Source organism: Lonchura striata, chromosome 1, assembly GCF_050655825.1.
Source record: "Lonchura striata isolate lonStrDom1 chromosome 1, ASM5065582v1, whole genome shotgun sequence".
Taxonomy (NCBI): domain Eukaryota; kingdom Metazoa; phylum Chordata; class Aves; order Passeriformes; family Estrildidae; genus Lonchura; species Lonchura striata.
The window spans coordinates 114,316,175-114,333,295 of record NC_140703.1 but is presented as its reverse complement, the minus strand read 5'-3'; the positions used below and the strand labels follow the sequence as shown (position 1 = coordinate 114,333,295).

General features: G+C 44.1%; 1 protein-coding gene across 1 annotated transcript in view; it reads right to left on the bottom strand.

The window, feature by feature from the left end:
- Window positions 1-247: 247 nt before the first annotated feature.
- C2CD2 (C2 calcium dependent domain containing 2) overlaps window positions 248-17,121 on the bottom strand; it is a 36,259-nt gene continuing 19,385 nt past the window's right edge. The window contains exons 7-15 of the mRNA XM_021540343.4: window positions 16,833-16,941; window positions 14,811-14,872; window positions 13,059-13,198; window positions 12,125-12,296; window positions 11,219-11,332; window positions 8,943-9,070; window positions 7,887-8,199; window positions 2,528-3,336; window positions 248-2,344 (exon numbers count right to left, since the gene is read on the bottom strand). Of these exons, the coding sequence (XP_021396018.3) occupies window positions 3,110-3,336; window positions 7,887-8,199; window positions 8,943-9,070; window positions 11,219-11,332; window positions 12,125-12,296; window positions 13,059-13,198; window positions 14,811-14,872; window positions 16,833-16,941 (1,265 nt within the window). The 3' untranslated portion in view covers window positions 248-2,344; window positions 2,528-3,109. The remainder of the gene's footprint in view (window positions 2,345-2,527; window positions 3,337-7,886; window positions 8,200-8,942; window positions 9,071-11,218; window positions 11,333-12,124; window positions 12,297-13,058; window positions 13,199-14,810; window positions 14,873-16,832; window positions 16,942-17,121) is intronic.

Genomic DNA, 17,121 nt, shown 5'->3' with positions numbered 1-17,121 from the left:
ATTTTAGAAGACTTCAAGTAATGTTAGGTGCTGCCTCTACATTCCCAATTCCACAGCTCTTTGTTTTTAGGGTATGGATGCGCTACCCATGGAACACAGTTTCATTTGGGTTTCTTGAATTTAGGGAACAGTTGTGGTTTTATCCTTCAGCAACAAAGACTGAGCATTTAAAAATGGCAGGGACTTGACGCCCACCCTGTCCCCTAACTCAGAGAGCTCCTGGTAAAATCAAGAGAAAAAGTGTCTGTTGAGGGAACATGACATCAGGGGTTTTAATGCTCACATCTTGAACCACAGTAGAACAAATGAAGAAACAAAATTTCTACTTTGCATTAAATTAGAAATAAACAAAACTGTTCAGGCACATTCAGGCTGGACAAAACTGTATTACTGAACTGGGATTTCCAAGCACAGTACAGTTCCAGAAGATTTCATTTGTACCAAATTTTCAAAGTACAGAACATTAAAATGCCTTCAAGTGTTTTCATAACAAGCAGCATGCTTAAATGTACAACTATTTGACAGCCTGGTCTACTGAACAACCACAGTGATCTTAGGTTACACATAAACAGTATTTTTAAGCGGTTTAAAGATTTTGACCGTTCAGTTCTAACATTTTCTTCGTAAAAAAGAAACCAAACCCCTTCTACACTTTGATATTGATTTACCAGGGAACCTTGAGTATGTCAGAAATCCGAAATGTGTTTCTATTCTTCACTAACTTTGTATTTTTGATGAAAGCTTTAAGTTGGAAGCCCAAATACCTGCCAAAGTGTTGGACAGCTTAAAGGGAGGAAAGGGGCCAGGGGAAAAATCACTGTTGGCAAAGTAGGCACAAGGTCTATCATCCATTCAGGTCAGTAATTTAGTTGGAATGACTGGATGTTTTTCTTGGCTGAAGAGAATAGGCTTGGTCCTTTGTGCTCAGCAGGAATCTAGATGATGGAAAAATACAGGTAATGCATGAAAGATGGTACCTGTGAGAAATACTGACATTTTACTCTTCTTCATAGCCAAAATGAGAACTACGCCTTCAGTCCCATCATTTTTTCATTTTAGACTAAAGGAGCCAGCTGCAAAATTTAGCAAGGAAAAAAGGTTAAACAAATCTTATCTGACCAACTACTCAGCACATGACAATACTGGTAGATCTAGAAACTGAACTAAGGGAATTAATATTTTTTCAAAAGCTTTCTTCACAACTGTGTATTTTAAGATCTCAGTAAGTGTTTGGCAAGACAAGCTTTCCAGTGAAAAGCACTGTAGGGTTAACTATGCTCTACTCACCATTTACTGCTCCTAGCTTTGCATTTGATAGGATGGTTTATGTACTTCTTTAACAAGCATTTGGGAGAAGGAATTAGAGCCTCTTGGATGAGTTTTTGCACCAGCAATACAGCTTCTCACACATGGAAGAAAAGCTACATGTATGATTTTACAAATACATTGTTTGCGTGTAGCTTGAAGTAAATTTTAAAAAATCCACCCAAGTTCTGTGTTTTAAAGCATGATTTTTCTTAAGCAGAACATTAAACAATATGCTAGTATTGGTATTTGCATAATTTATTGATTTATGGCTAATGTCAAAGGCATCTCTCCACCTCCACGGGCTGAGCAGTGATTACAGCAGGCTACAGTTATTACAGTAGGGTGTCTGAGTCAGCGTTTTCCTTCTGCTTCTGAACACTCACCCGCTTCCAAATTACAGCACAAACTGGATCTGGGCCTCTTTATTCCCCCCTTTCAGAGTAGAAAAATCAGTTGCTACTGTTGCAGGCTGTAGAGAGGGAGCACAGTGGTGTCCTCTCTCGTAGAGGTTCAGTCACTTAAACTGGGTGTGAGGTTTCAGTTCAGAGCTCTCTGTTGATGTAAATCAGGTTTGGGTCCTCCCAACAGCATCAGTCAGGCTGGAAGTCACAGAGGGTCACTGGTGCCACTCCCTGCTCCAGCAGGGCCATCCCAGAGCACAGGGCACAGGGCTGTGTCCAGCTGGCTCTGGAATACCCCAGGGAGGAGAGCCCCGAGCCTCTCTGGGCTCTGCTCAGGGCTGGCACTGCCCAGGGCAGAAGTTGTGCCTCCTGTGCAGGGAATTGCTGGGCTCAGCCCCTGCCCGGGGCTCTGGGGCCATCGCTGGGCCTGGAGCAGAGCCTGGGGCTGCTCTGACCTCCTGCACACAGGGACAGACTGGCACAGACTGGGACAGACTGGGACAGACTGGGACACACAGGGACAGACTGGGACAGCCAGGGACAGACTGGGACAGACTGGGACACACTGGGACACACAGGGACAGACAGGGACACACAGGGACAGACTGGGACACACAGGGACAGACTGGGACAGACTGGGACACACAGGGACACACAGCCAGGGACAGACTGGGACAGACTGGGACAGACTGGGACACACTGGGACACACAGGGACAGACAGGGACACACAGGGACAGACTGGGACACACAGAGACAGACTGGGACAGCCAGGGACAGACTGGGACACACAGGGACAGACTGGGACAGCCAGGGACACACAGGGACAGATGGACACACAGGGACACACAGGGACAGACACAGGGACACACAGGGACAGACTGGGACACCCAGGGACACCCAGGGCTCAGCCCCTCTCCCTGGGGCTCTCTCCAGGCTGAGCAGCCCCAGCTCCCTCAGCCTTTCCTGGGCTGGAGCTGCTCCAGGCCCTTGCTCAGCTCCAGGAGCTCCTGGCCCTGCTGTGCTGAGGAGCCAGAGCTGGGCACAGCACCCAGAGGTGCCCCCAGGGCTGGGCACAGGGGCTGGAAATGCTCTTCCCAGTGCACCCCAGGACATCAGGTGCCTTCTTGGTCCCCACCTGCGCCATTCCTCATCCTCCCTCCTCTTCCAGAAGAAACCACACACTCCTCCAAAAGCTGGACGCGTTCAGCACTGCTCGTACTTGGAGGAGCAACTTCATCATCAGAGAGAAAAAGCGTTTTGGAAAAATAAACCAAAAAGACCACTGTTAATAGTGAACCACCTTTTATGCTAGTCATCAGCCACATTTGTATTCTCTAGTACTGCTCTGTAAACAAGTGCTCGACTGGCGAGCAGGCATCCCATCGGAAAGGGTTTGGGTTCATGGGTAGGGCTCTCCCGAGGCCCCGTTCAGTTTGTTCTTGCTCTTGTTCCTGGAAAGGAGCTTCTTGCTCAGGATTCGTGAGAGTGTCCCCCCCTTCCTGCGGCTCTCCTCGGCCAGGGGCTGCTGCAGGAACACCAGGTCGTTGTGGGACTGGCTCATGCCCGGGTCCTTCTGGTGGTGCTGCCGGCGGAAAAACAGCTTGGCGCTTTTCTTCAAAATCCCACCTGTGGGGGGAACAAGGTGCAGGACGCTTTAGACAGAACAGTCTGCTGTTCTCTTGAAACTCAGCTTTAAGTGCAGCACGAGTGAGAAAAGCTGATCCTCTGATTTAAGTCTCCCTCCTTACACTTAGCTCCAAATGCTGCTCTGGAGGCCACGCTAGTGGTCATACACACATGCACAGCCACTGGTGTGGGTTGTACCCCGGGCTCCCACGGCTCACAGAGGCACATCCAAGCTTTCCAACCACTGAAGTAGAATGGATTTTATAAAAAGAATGAAAGAGAGGAAATAATGTTACTCTTTGTTGTTTCAGAGATCAAAAAAGGTGAAGATCAGCCTGTGAGGCACCACGTGAAGCAAATTTTAATTTGAAGGTGTTTTTAATCTACAACAGTACCTGGCAGTAAATGTGTGTGCAGTGGTCCTGTACAAGCCAGGCAGCAGGTGTTCCATATAAATTCAGCAGCACCACCCAGAGTAACACCCACAAAGCAATTGCTATTCTAAAACCCTTTTAGGAATAGCAATGCACTTCAAGCAGATTAAAAATAGTATTACATCTGCTTCCAACAGGTTCAGAAGGCTGCCCAAATCCCTCCTGAGGCAAATTAAGTTGCTTTATTTTGCCATGTTCCTTCCCTTGACCCCCTGTCAAACCCAGCATGCAGCCAAGGCAATTGCAGCTGTCATCTCACCAGGGACTCATGCTGCCAACAGCAGCTAGCACTACTCCTCTCTCTGCAAGCTTGGGCTGTTTCTGCAGCCATTCTGCCAAATTCCACCCTCCCTCTCCATGTGTGCCTGCTGTGCAGCTGGCAGGGACACTACCAGCAACACTCAGCCTGGCTGGGACATCAGTGTTAAAATAGCATCAGTTTTGTATGCAATTGGTAGGGCTGTTGTCCCAGGTGGCAAGAGCCTGTCTGAACAGAGCAGGACCCAGGTGACAAGCCAGCACAGGAGCTTCTGGCAGTCAGACTTGGATGTGGGGATAGTCACTTCCCTGGCAAAGCTTCCACACCTCCTCCCTGCACCACTATCATGTTTCCTGATTCTTTCCAAGTTCAACTATTAATCCCTGCCATGGCATGATCTTGATTCTGCTTTTCCTCCCACTGCAAATGAACACAAAAAGCCAACACACGGTGCAGTTCTTTCACAGGACACTGCCACAGCTAGAATTAAATGTTTGTCCCCCGAGGACCTGCCAAGGCCTCTGTGTCACTTTGCACACAGTGACAGCTGCAGAACAGGTATTTCATGGCAGCCAGATGCCTGCTTTGTCAGCAGTCACAAACGTGTAATTGGGTTTATTACTGTGTACATTAAGGGCTAAGCACTCAGCACCTGGGAGGATATTCAAGCATGTTTTTTTATGGCAGCTGCTGAGACTCCCCTCACAGGGCACAATGGGATGGGAAGCAGAAATCAGCTGAAAGCAACCAGAACTCGTGGATTTGAATCTTGACTGCTCTCCCATCAGCCTCTGATTGATCTTTCTGGCAAGGCAACGACTTCAAGCTGTCATCAGCAGCACAAAAGCAGCAGTGTTCCAGCCCAGGACACTGACAGCTGTGGATGTGCAGAGGCTGGGGGGATGCAGAGGCCTCGCTGCTGTGCAGCTCCTGTTTGAGCAGGCAGCTGCTCTGCCCAGACCCTGTGCCAGCAGCACTGGGACACAAGAGTTTATCCCTAAGCAGATTTTTAGTCCCATCCATTCTGTCATTCAGACTGATTATCTACACCAGGAAACAGCACCCGGCTGAGAATGCTCCAAAAACTGTGCCGGTGGCCTGGGACAATTCCCTGCAGCTGAAGAACCGTGGGCAGCACTTCCCTGAGAGCAGCACAAGCAGCAGCCCCTGACACAAGAGCTCCCTGGTGTTCAGCCTCTGCTGCCTGGAAGCTTGCCACGTGCCCAGCAGTGTGCAGCCAGCTTGGAGTGTGCAGAGCCTGTGGCTCTGGCTGCTGTGCAGACATGCAGCCCTGGGAGGCAGGGCAGGGCAGGGCAGTGCTGGTTTATGTGCTGGTTCGTTTGCTGTTTGCATGCTTATGCCTCCAGTTCAACAGGATCCATGTGCCAGCCGTGGCCCCAGCACCAGGAGGTGAGCAGAGAGCACGGTAAGAACTCGCTGCACTGATGTAGGGTGTTCTGAAAATGCTTCTCAATCTCATTTGTGCTAGTGGAGGAAGATTTCCTTCCACATCTACAAGGATACTAACAGAGATCGTTCTCCATTCCTTCCCAACTTCCAAAACAGTTTTCATACAGGTGGTTTTGTAAAAAGCTGCTGATTTTGTAAATACCTGCTGAGATTGTGGTAGCTCTGTGAGCTAGAAAAGCTGCATCTAAAAATCAGTAAGCAGCAGGTTTTGAAATAAGATTTGTGTGTATGTATATCCAGTTATGGGGTCACACATGGATTGCATGAGCAGATTTTGATTGATTATCAGATGCTACAGCAATGATGGAGAGAGATGAGGAATACAGAGCATCCCTCCAAGCCTTCCTTGCTGCCCCCTCTCTGTGTGACCCTCCTGGACAGCACAACCACCAGAAGGATGATTTGTCACAGCAGACTGGTCTGCTGAGACACCTGAGCACAGGAAGGTCATTTTGGAAGGAGAAAAGGAATGGATAGGGGAAGAAGAAAAGGGATGTCAAACTAATTTTTGCTTCAGTTTTTACAATGAGTGTCTCATTGTAAAGCTACATTTTCTTAGGGATAAAAAAAAAAAAAAGAGAGACAAAAATAACTTACTGTGTAGGTAATTAATTCTGGCTGGCATAGCAGTCATCTTAAGTTTATAAAAGGGAATGGGTAAGAAAGAGGAAGTCAGAAAGGTAAAAAAACAAACAAAAATATGCAAGAGTAAAAAGAAGTGCTAGCTTTAAGACATTAACACACACAAAAGGCTTTTCAAAGCAGAAGGGGTTTTGTTTGGGTTTTTTGCCATGTTTGGGTTTTTTGTTGTTGCATTTGCGGTTTTATTTGTGGAGAGTTTTTTTGTTGTTTGTTTTTTTTAAGGGAAAGCATTTGACAAACAGAAGCCTTGAACTATTCACAGCTCACTGAAGGCAGGGGGGTTGAAATGTTTTCCCATCTTACCCCATAAAAGCTACTCAGCTGTGACAAAGCAGAGATTCAAGACTTCCACAAAGACATCTGTGTATAATGAAAGGGACTTGAGCCAGTTTTTTTCAAGTATTTTTTCAAGATGATACAACTCTCTCAGAGATATGTTGCAGTTTTCAGCAGTCCTATACTGAATTGTGTGAAAAGGATCTCTAGAAGCCTCATCTCTTTGCACAGGGAAACCCAAAACTAAACAACAACTCATAAACTTCCACTTGCTTGCTTTAGAATAACATGTGGAAGAAGAGTCCGGAGGTTTTGCATTTTCTCACACAGTTTCCTAAACTTTTCCAGGATCCAAAATGAGCCAAATCCTTTGATAACTACCCCACTCCCCTCATCCCAAACACATGCAAGGCTTTCCAGTGCCTGAGCATGTGTGTGACAGGGATTGTTGCTGGTCCCTCCTGATCTCTCATGTGGAGCAGTCCAGCTCTGGAAAGGCCAGGGAACTCCAAGCTCTAAGGGAGGGTCCTGACAAAGAGCACCAGTGTTTGCCCTGTGGCTGAGGGGGGAGAAAATCCAGTAAAGAGGGAGGTTTTGTCATAAGCCATTTCCCAGGATCTCTGGGTGAGAAAAGGATAGAAAATAATAAAGCAGAGAGGGATGGGTATGAGGGAAAAGCAGAGTATTTTTTGCAACTTTAAGGTGCAACCTGTGTGCCTGTTAGGGGCACAATCCACTGCACTGGCCCTTTTGTAAGACTTCCTAATAGTCCCTGTGTTTACCACAAACCAGTGCTCAGAGGTTGCTGGATTTACCAAGGAAACACAAAGGACCCTATAAGATTTTCAAACTGCAGCTATTCAGGTTTGTAACTTCCTAAGCAAAATGATCTTATGCCTTATTCACTTATAAGTATAAATCTTACCTTATACTTATAAAAATACCTTTTATTCCATTTTCTTTAGCAAATTATGCATTAATGGAATGAGTGAACAAGGGGAATCTGGCAGTTTCTGTTCCAGCTGTGCTGCTTCCCTGAGCTCACACTTCAGTGAGGACAGGGCAGCCTTGTGCTTAGAGAGGTGAAGGAGGAAGAGCAATGTATTGGAAAGCAACTGTGGATCCTGCCATCTTTACCCTGGTAATGGGGCTGGCAATCCAGGGCAAGTCCTGGGCTATGAGGACACAGTTTTCCTTGAGGAATTGATCATGTGACTAGTGATTTCTCTCCCAAATAACTGAGTTGGGTGTAATGAGCTGCCAGCTTCTGAGGGTGAGCTGTTCCCTTATGGAGGGGAGGGTAAAAAAGCCTGAGCTCGCTCAGAGAGTTGCAAGTAAAAGAGCTTCAACCAACACCACAATCACAAAGAGTTTAAAGGACAAAAAAAAAAATCAATAAGAAAGGATGAACTACTGCAGCCAATTACATAGAGAAAACAGTGACCAAAGTGGAAGTGAGGATCATGTACCTTTAGATTTTTTCACGCTCCCAGTTTCTGAAACACTTAATGAGCTCCCAGATATTTCTTCAGAGGTCTGGTCTAAGAGCGTGCTGGTGTCCCACTGCTGGCTGCCATTCTCCAAACCCCAGGCCTTGTGGGTGCTTTGCTGTGGCTCGGTGCCAGGGACTCTTTCTGAAGCATCCAATGACTGCTTTTGATCAGAGGTGATTTTTGCAACAGCGTCCTCCACAGTGGGTGGATCTGCTTCCCTGCAGGAGCTGTCCATGGCTGCAGCATAGTCCATCATCAGTGAAGCTTCACTGTCCTGAGATAAAGAGGTCTGCCCAGTGGAAATAAGAGACAACACTGACACGAGTCATCCTGCTGGAGAAAAACAAACCTCCCTGCAAGAGTTATTTTAACTCTCCATACATGTACTTGTACTGCTCAGGACCATCACCAAGCCACCTGAAGCTTCCTTAGCTCTACTAAAGAGAGGAGCACTTAGCAAAGTTTTAATCATGTTGCAAAGGCCAAATGAGTGAAAAAAATCAATTAAGTAAATGCCTTCTGCTTATCCCTGGCCCCACTACAAATAACAGGACTCGCCCATATGTGCTGCTGTAATGAAGTGTCAGCATACACAGAGAATTTTTTGGTCCTTTTAAGAAAATTAACATCAAAACATTTCATTTTGTCTCATTGTTTGCCCTCCCTCTGGAACAGAGACCAGAGGACCAGAGATTTTTCAGAGTGTTGTAAGAGCTTCGGAAAAAAATCTTTCATACTTTTTCAGTATGGGTGAAGCACAGAGGATTATCCTCTCTTCTCACCTGAACTGATTTTCCCAAATCCCCTAACACCACTCCTATCCAAGGACACCTTGCATTTTAGTCAGGCTGTCCAAGCTAACAATCAGAACCCAACACCCTGATTTGGCTGAACTTGAAACAGTCACAGAAATAACCAGGCACACAAAACTGGATTCTGCAGGGACAGCAGGAGCCCTGTTAACGCTGCAGTAAGTGCAGAAAAGGCTTTCCAGGACTAAGCATCAACTCTGGCTGCTGTTTTCTGCTCTACCTTGGACACCCCTGATATGATAATGGTGCTTTTCTTGCGAGGAGACTTCAGCTTCTGCTTTGCAGACTGGCTCAGCTGCCTGATGGCTGCCTCTGCCACGGGGTCGGTGCCGTTCAGTACCAGCAGCTCTGCAGAGAAAGGAGCATTTCAGAGAGAAGGAAAACAGGAAAAAACACAGCAGAGACAGGCAGAGTTTGTCCTGGACTTAAAATTAGCAGAAATGCCATAAACACCATTAACTTACCAATTCACCACCCAGCTGTCTTTCCCTCCTGTCACCTATTTTTGGAGAAAATGTACCAAAATGGCTTTTACAAACTCCTTCCATGAGAACAAAGGAGGTTCTGGAAGCCTGGACAAAGCACCCCATTATTTCAATGCACTGCTATCCTGTGGTGACAGTGGGGACATCATGAATTATCACAGTCATGAAGAGCCATAGTTCTAACATGGTACAAGGTTGGTACATTATGCTGCTTCTTCAGGCAGCTTTTTTGTTGTTTTGCTCCTTTTCCAGATCTCCCTGATCAGCATTTCCAGTTTTGCTATGGAATTGTGATAGGCTAGGGAAGGCAAAGTAGCTGCCTCTAAATCCTGTAAAGTGCACCCCCCCTTTTCCCCTCCAACCACTGCACAGGAATAGAAAATCTTCTGTAAAAAATGCTCTTTTACTGACAAGCACAAGTTTATTTTTAAGCATGGCCCTTTCTGGCATCAAGGATATGAATAGACATTAATCAAATTCATCAAGCTCAGGAACAAACAAGACTAAGGAAATCAACAAGACAAAAATCCCCATGTTTAATTGCCTGAGGTGGACTTTTCTGGCAAGAGTTTTAACAACAACAAAAAGAACAGAGGCAGGAATAGCACCAGTGTTAACTAAATTGAGCAGTGCATTTTGTTACTGTGATGGTAATGTAAGAAAAGATGAAGCCTAGAATTAAGAATATGTGTGCATGTCTGCACACTCATCTCAAACTTTGACTTTTTCCATCTCCCCAGCCCCTGCAATAATTCTTACTGCTGTCATCACTCAGAAGTATGGCACAGACACAGCATCTTTCCCACAGTGCTTGCTGCTATTTTGCCATAATGTTTGTAATAACTTTTACCTAAGTTACTGCCATACCAAAAGCTCCTTTGTATTTCTTTCTTTTGGCTTTTGTTTGAATGAGTAATTCTTCCTGCAATACTGTATAAACACTTCACAGAAATCCCCCTGCACTCCCAATAAAAACATTGTCCATGACAATATGGTGTCTCCAGGTGGTTTGTGTCTTAAATACTTCAGGGAGTCAACTGAGAAGTCTTGCACTATCTTAACATTTCCCAAATTGTTGCAGTAATACCACACTGCTTCATGGTGTCAGAGTATTTCTTAGCCTAGAGATAGGAAAGGATCCAAGTGCTGTTACAGCTATTCATGGTTATTGCTTCTTGCCCTTCCCCACATTTGTTGGCCAATACATTTCTGTCTCTCAGAAACCTCCTGGCTGTGCCAGGAGCAGCTCAGATCATCTCCAGGTTGTCCATTCCCCACTCAGACCTGTACAAAGCCAACTGAATATCACAGCAGGTGCCACTGGGTCACATCTGTCACTACTCCTGCCCACAGAGCCACTGAAAGGTTCAGACCACACACACAGGACTGAAAAATGTGCTGAAGATTTAGAGGTGCAGCTTGAAAAGGTAAATTCTCCAGAGACAAAATCAGGTTTATATACAATTCCAAGTGAATTTATAATTATTGGCAACGTCACCTGACACTCTGAAGGAACTTCAGCCGTATCCAGGTGACTTAGGAAGGTGGACAAATGGGCAAAGCAAGCCCAAAAAAGCCCAGAGGCAGGGCTGGGAAGAGAACTGAGTCTTCAGTCCAGCCTCTGCCTTCTCTTCAGACACAGGGGACTTAGAGGTACATGTCACAGGGTTTTAATTTAGTGCAGCCTCCCCCAAGCCTCTATAAAAGGAGGCATCTTTCATTCAAAAGTAAGAGAAAAGACTTACTTTTGGCTTTTCTGCAGCCTCCTCTCCTCTGCAAACCACAGCTCATTGTTATTTATTCAAAACCAGTAATTTAAATTGCCAATTAAAACCAGACTTTTACTGCCAGGCTGCCATACCCCAAACCACAGTGCTTTGTAACATCAACACCCCAGTGCTGCTGACAGGCAGCAGCCACAGGGGTTGGCTGTCATTTTAACAGGATCACACTAATCCCACATGCAGAACAGAGAAATATTCTCCCTAGAAGTCCCAAACATTAGTATTACCTGTATCTGAAGATGACAAAGTTTTGCTGACTGGAGCACCCTGAGAATGGAGGGCTTCAACAATGAAATCCTTTTCAGTCACCTTTACTTTAACTGGAGTTTTCACAGGAGAATCTGAGGACCAAGTTTTTTGGTTATTAGAACTGGTCAAGAAATTTTTAATTGCATTCATAAGAATTTATTATACCAATTATGCCTGTTCAAATTGTTGTTGAGAAAATTGTTTAACAGAAATTCTCAACACATGTTCTGTGGTAAGCCTGACCCTAAAAGGCCAGTGAAGGGTGGGAATTTCTTTAAACATTTTTAAATGTTTAAAACATGAAAGAATGTTTCTAAACATTCTACTGTAACGCATTAGACAAAAATGTGTTACAAAAGACAAAAGATTTGCTTTAACAAAAATAAAATATTTGCTTTAACAACTTAAAAGAACACAGATCTTTGTGATGCTTCATACCAAGACTGTTCACAGGCTTTACTTTTATAATTTTCCCAAGAAAAATTGGAAAATCTGCTGCTGGGGGACATGCTGAAAAGTATTTTGTCACCAGGTAACACCAAGCTTCATCAGAGATGATAATACAGATCAGGATTAGAAAGCACAGGATGGTTTGTTATCAGCAAACCTCTGATATATTTGCCATGTGAAAAACCATCCACCAAAATCCAGCCTTTCTACATTACCACACCACGGTGAAGATTTACAGTGCATATTAAAAGAAACATTAACTGTTCTTTTTGTAAGAAACAAGTTTTTGTGAAAATTAAAATCCTGATTCTGGGTAATACAGGCAACAACCCCACTCCAACACATCTGAGAGCTGTGGAATTGGTGCTGCCCTGACACCTCAGTGCTTCTCCTGGTGCCCAGGGAGGAACTCAGGAAGAGCTGGAGGTGCTGACCTGTGCCCAGGGGAGAGGATCTCCCTTCCAGACGAGGTTTGGTTCTCACAGCAGTGACAGTGGTGACCACAGTCCCGCAGGGCATCACCGTCCGGTCCTTTTCGATCTTGGTGGCCAGCACTGGGGAGGAGACCTGCCTTGCCTTCAGTTCACTGGGCTCTATAAAAGAGAACTGAGGAGACAGGAAAACACCACCTCAGAAGCACATCAGGCAAGGAGGATTCTGTTTCTAGCTGGTACTCCTTAAAGGTTCTTGCTGAGCCAAACTCAAGTTAATTTTTTCAATAAGACACTGTTGGAATCCGAAATGCAGGGAACTCTCAGAACTTTGGGCCTGGAAGCCAAAGTTTAGAATTAAACCTTCCAAACTTAGGTGCTCAAAGTGAGAATGTGGATTTATAGTTTAAAGGAGAGACACATTAAGTTAAATAGAGGAAAGTTTATAGTTTATGATATAGAAAAAATAAAAGGAGTTACAAAGGTAAACAAGAAGTGTAGAATGCAGCACTTTAGGTTTGTGTGTCATAACATGATTGGCTAAGAAAGCCACACTGTAGCATGAGCCCATAAGATGAAATATTTAAGGATTGGATCAAAAACATGAATATCCTTGTTGGCAGTGTTTTATTGGTCAATAAATCCTTAAAAGGTCTTGTAACTGGAGGTCTTGTGACTTTCTGAACCATGCAGTAAAGATATGAGTCGAACTCACCCTTCCTGCCTATGCAGAAGAAAAATAAATCGCATCATCTAAAACAACTCAAGAGGTCCATCTCAAAATAATTCAAAATTCCTTCAAAAATCCCCATAAGACATAAAGACCCTGCAATCAGAACAGGCTGCTCTGACTCAGCCACAAGCCCAAAGGTGAGATGAGCTCTCCCAGCAGATCCTGAAGTAAAAAACCCACCCCACACCCCAGGCCCAGCAGTACCTCTGCACTGATGGATCCCAGCCCAGGGTCTGGCTCCGAGCTGCTCTCCCCAGCCCTGCTGCTCAGTGCAAAGCTGTGCTGGCCACAGGGCTGCTTCCTGAACAGGTCCAGAGGTACAGTCACCTGCCCCAATAAAGCACCTGCAAGAATAAAATCAGCAAGGTCAGCCCAGAGCTAAGCTGCCAGGATGTGTAAGGGAGAGGATATGGGAAGAGAGGAGAAAAATTCTACACCACGGGGCAGAATTTTACACCTTTTTTCCATTTTATGACTATTCCTCAGCCTGGCCTAATACCGTGCAACAGCAAAGAATGGAATCATGAAGTATTACTTATTTTCTGCTGTTTCTGACCATTATTTTTCCCTGTATATGCAGAATGTCTAGGGAAGAAAGGAGACAACTATTAGGTTCTTGGACAATCTCCATAGCCAGTTTCTGCATCTTTCATTTCAGGGGACAATCTGGAGTCCTGGTTAACTGGTGCATCACAACAACAGTGTTTAATTTGAACTTTAGTAAAACTTCAGCAATTCTCTTGCTCCTCTCCTGACTTTATCAGCTCCAACAGACCACAACAAATTACTAGCAAAGGTACAGCATGATTTCAGAGACTAAATCCTAGTTTTCAGTGCAAAGCAGAATGTTTTACAACAATAAACTTCTACACTTCACTGGCATTTTGAGGTCAGGTTACCACAGAACAGAACATCTACTGAGAATTTGTATTAAGTGATTTTCTCAAATACTTACAATTTGAATAGGTGTAATAAACTCTTGTCTATACTTGTATTATACAAGTAGATATCTACATTATATTCACATAACTCAGCTCTCTGCTCATTAATATGATTCTACTTTGAGTCTTCTATTTAAGTTTTTTGGGGAAAAACAGCTCAGAAGGTATGGAGGGGCAGAGGGGGAGGAAGAGAATTGTCAGTGCAATCCACTGGGACCTCTTTCTTCAGGAAACCAGGCTGAAAGTTGGGATTTAGAACATTCCTGGTGTTGTTTGAAAGACTAAAGATGTTTAGGTACACTCAAAACTACACTTTGTCCAAGAAAAACATAAGTTTGCTGACTCCACATACATATTTTTTAAAAATAAAAAATAGCATCCACATCAGAAATTTTTTTAAGCTTTTGACTTTACAATCCCTCCAATAATCATATATCATAAGCAAGATATTGCACAATTTTGTATATCTAGATTTTAAAAATAATTCTGAAACAACAGAATTGTGTTGCAAAAATGTTTGAGCCCTCATATTTTATATTTAATTCAATATAATCAGAATTGGAGTGTTTTATACTTGACTGTGATTTTCATACCTGAATTTTTAGGCACTCTCTGCGACTTGAAAAGGAAGGATTTACAATTAGCCCCCATGATTCCCCTTCAGCCACAGAAAGAACTCAAAAGTGTAACTTGAAACCAAAAAGGTTCATAGTGGATCAGTTAGATGTTTAGAAGATGGAAAAATACAGGATATCAGCACCTGCAAGACTCAGTGTGTTGACAATCTAGAAAGAAATTCAAAGATTCTCCGTAACTTCAACTCAGGCACCTGGTCAGGATATTCTCCTTCCACCCATGACTACTGATGGATCTCACAGTTTCTGTGGCCATCCAGAAATAAAAAGGGACTTCTGCCAACACTCAACAAAGCTCACACACTGATCATGTAAAATAAATATTAAGATACAAAATAAAAATAAATACAAAATAAATGTTAAAATCTTAAAATACTTACTATCCAACTTTCCATCTTCTACTATTTGCAGTTGCAATGCTTTTGATTTGGCACTTAGTTCACTGTAAAGGAAACAAAACCATGTTAGGTCTTTGCAGCCACAGCAGGTTTTCCTTCCCATGTAGGTTTTCCCCTTTCCCCAGCTTTTCTCAGCCCTTTCTAAGGCAAACACTGCACCTTGCAGGTGGGTAAGAGTAACTGAAGGGATCACAGTAAAAAGCCATGGCCTGGATCCCTCCCTCACTTTTGCACAGATTCAATTTGTTGAATTTCAGAAGCTTTTCTTCTCCCCAGGAGCTGACAAACACTGCCCTCCATGCTGGAGATGGTTCCTAGTCTGACTGCTACACCACAACACCAAAAAGCTTTGTTCCTCCTGGCAGGATCAAATTTGTAAGTCAAGATGCTGTAACAGGCTCAATCAACATCCCTGTCAAAGCAGGAAAAGCGTCCTGCAAAAACAGGACAGATGCAAGAAAACAAAAATAGTTACAGCTTTAAATGAGAAGAGTCAGTATCACTTTTCCAAAACAAGATGCTGCAAAGCCATCAAGAGGAGTTTTTGTGTGACAAAACCCAGGTTTCATAATTACACATGGCACTTCCTAAGATGGACCAGACAACAGATAGAAAATCTTTCCTCTGACTGACACAGTGAAACTGGGTACCTACTGAGAAACCCTCCAGTAAAACTTTATTTCATACCCTTCTCAGCAGGCATTCTGCCAAAAGCCCTAAGGGCATGCAAACACGTATTTTATTTTTCAGAATGGTGAGATCCTGGCTGCAACACCCAACACCATTAGATGCTGTGGCACATCATCTATTCAGCAGATTTTAAGTTTTTCCCTTCCATTCCCACCCTTTCTGCACCCCAAAACTTGGAAAGGAGCACCTTGATGCCACCACTGCTGCTTTGCCACGAAGCTAAAGCAGAGTCTGACACAGTCAGTACAGTGGTGTTCAGAGTGGAGGATATTTTTGGCTCTGAGGAAAGAAAAGGGCAGAGGTTTGTTTGTGGGAACTTGAAAGAAGTTCAAAAACCCCTGCCAAAATCCTAATCATTTATCTGTAAAAGCCCCCAAGCTTACCTCATGCACTTCTGAAAAGCAGTGTGGAAACCCCAGCATTATTCCTAGTGTCAAGGCCAAATTCCAGTCAACTTAATCACATCCTGCCTACCCTCTCTCAGCCCTTTCAGTTGGAAAAGGGTATTATTCTTACAAATTTCCTGTCCCAAACTGCTGGGAACTTGTGAGCTCTGCAGGCCTGGTGCTGTTCCACCAACAGATGGCTGAAGTGAATCACAGAGCCACTGGCTGAAGCACTTGGTGATATTTCAGAAAACAAAGTTCATCAGCGAGTCCCCCCTTTCCTAAACTTGTGCGCCTCAGAAGCCATTTTTGCTCTGCTGTTAGAAAGTGAAAATAAAAATAGTTTTAGAACTGCTCACTTTTGACCCTATTTACAGCAGCTGTGTGAATCACAGAATACTGTGTAGGCTGCCTGCAAGTCCCTTTTTTGTTCTCCAGGAGAAAGAAAATCTAGTTAAGTTTTATACTCCCTTTTTAGCCATGGACACCATTCTTCTAGATGCTCAACTGTTTCTCCACCTTTGTTTTTCCACTCAGGGGAGGGAATGGAGAGACATTAGATTCCCTCAAATGCAGATTTCACAGTAAATTGACTTCAAAACCTTGTTAACACTTCTTTCCTGGCACTGTAGAAAAGCATGAGGTGATTTATTATGCCTATGACTGCTGCCATGTACTAGAATCATGTATCATGGAACATGTAGAGACCTGTATCTCATATCCATGCATATCCTGTATCTCATATCTTCAGGTAATTGGATCTCCTGAAGTCCCCAGCAGCTCTAGATTTCTCTGAAGCCACCCAGAGAAAGACCAGGGATGGACCTATTTCAAATGCCATTCTTCTCTTACACAGTTCAAGAAAAAAAAAAAAAAAAAAAAAAAGGTGCTTTAGTGTAAACGTATTCTCAGTAGGTAAGTTACTTACAAGATAAACTCTTCCTTCCAAAAGGGATGTGCAGCATTTTTGGCTACAGAGCTGGAAAACTTCTGCATAGGGTCATTCAACTGAGCTATACACACAAGGTCTGTGCTGCCTGTAAGGGCAAGAAAAATCAGTAGCCAGTTATTCATGCTCTGTGACCAAGAGGCCACTCACTGCAAAGAAACCCCTTTCCCTGCACACTGCACTTCTGAGCAGACTTTTACAGACTCTTTCTCACCCTCCCACAGAATAAATGCCTTCCCCTGGTTTGTACACTGAGGACATTTATGGC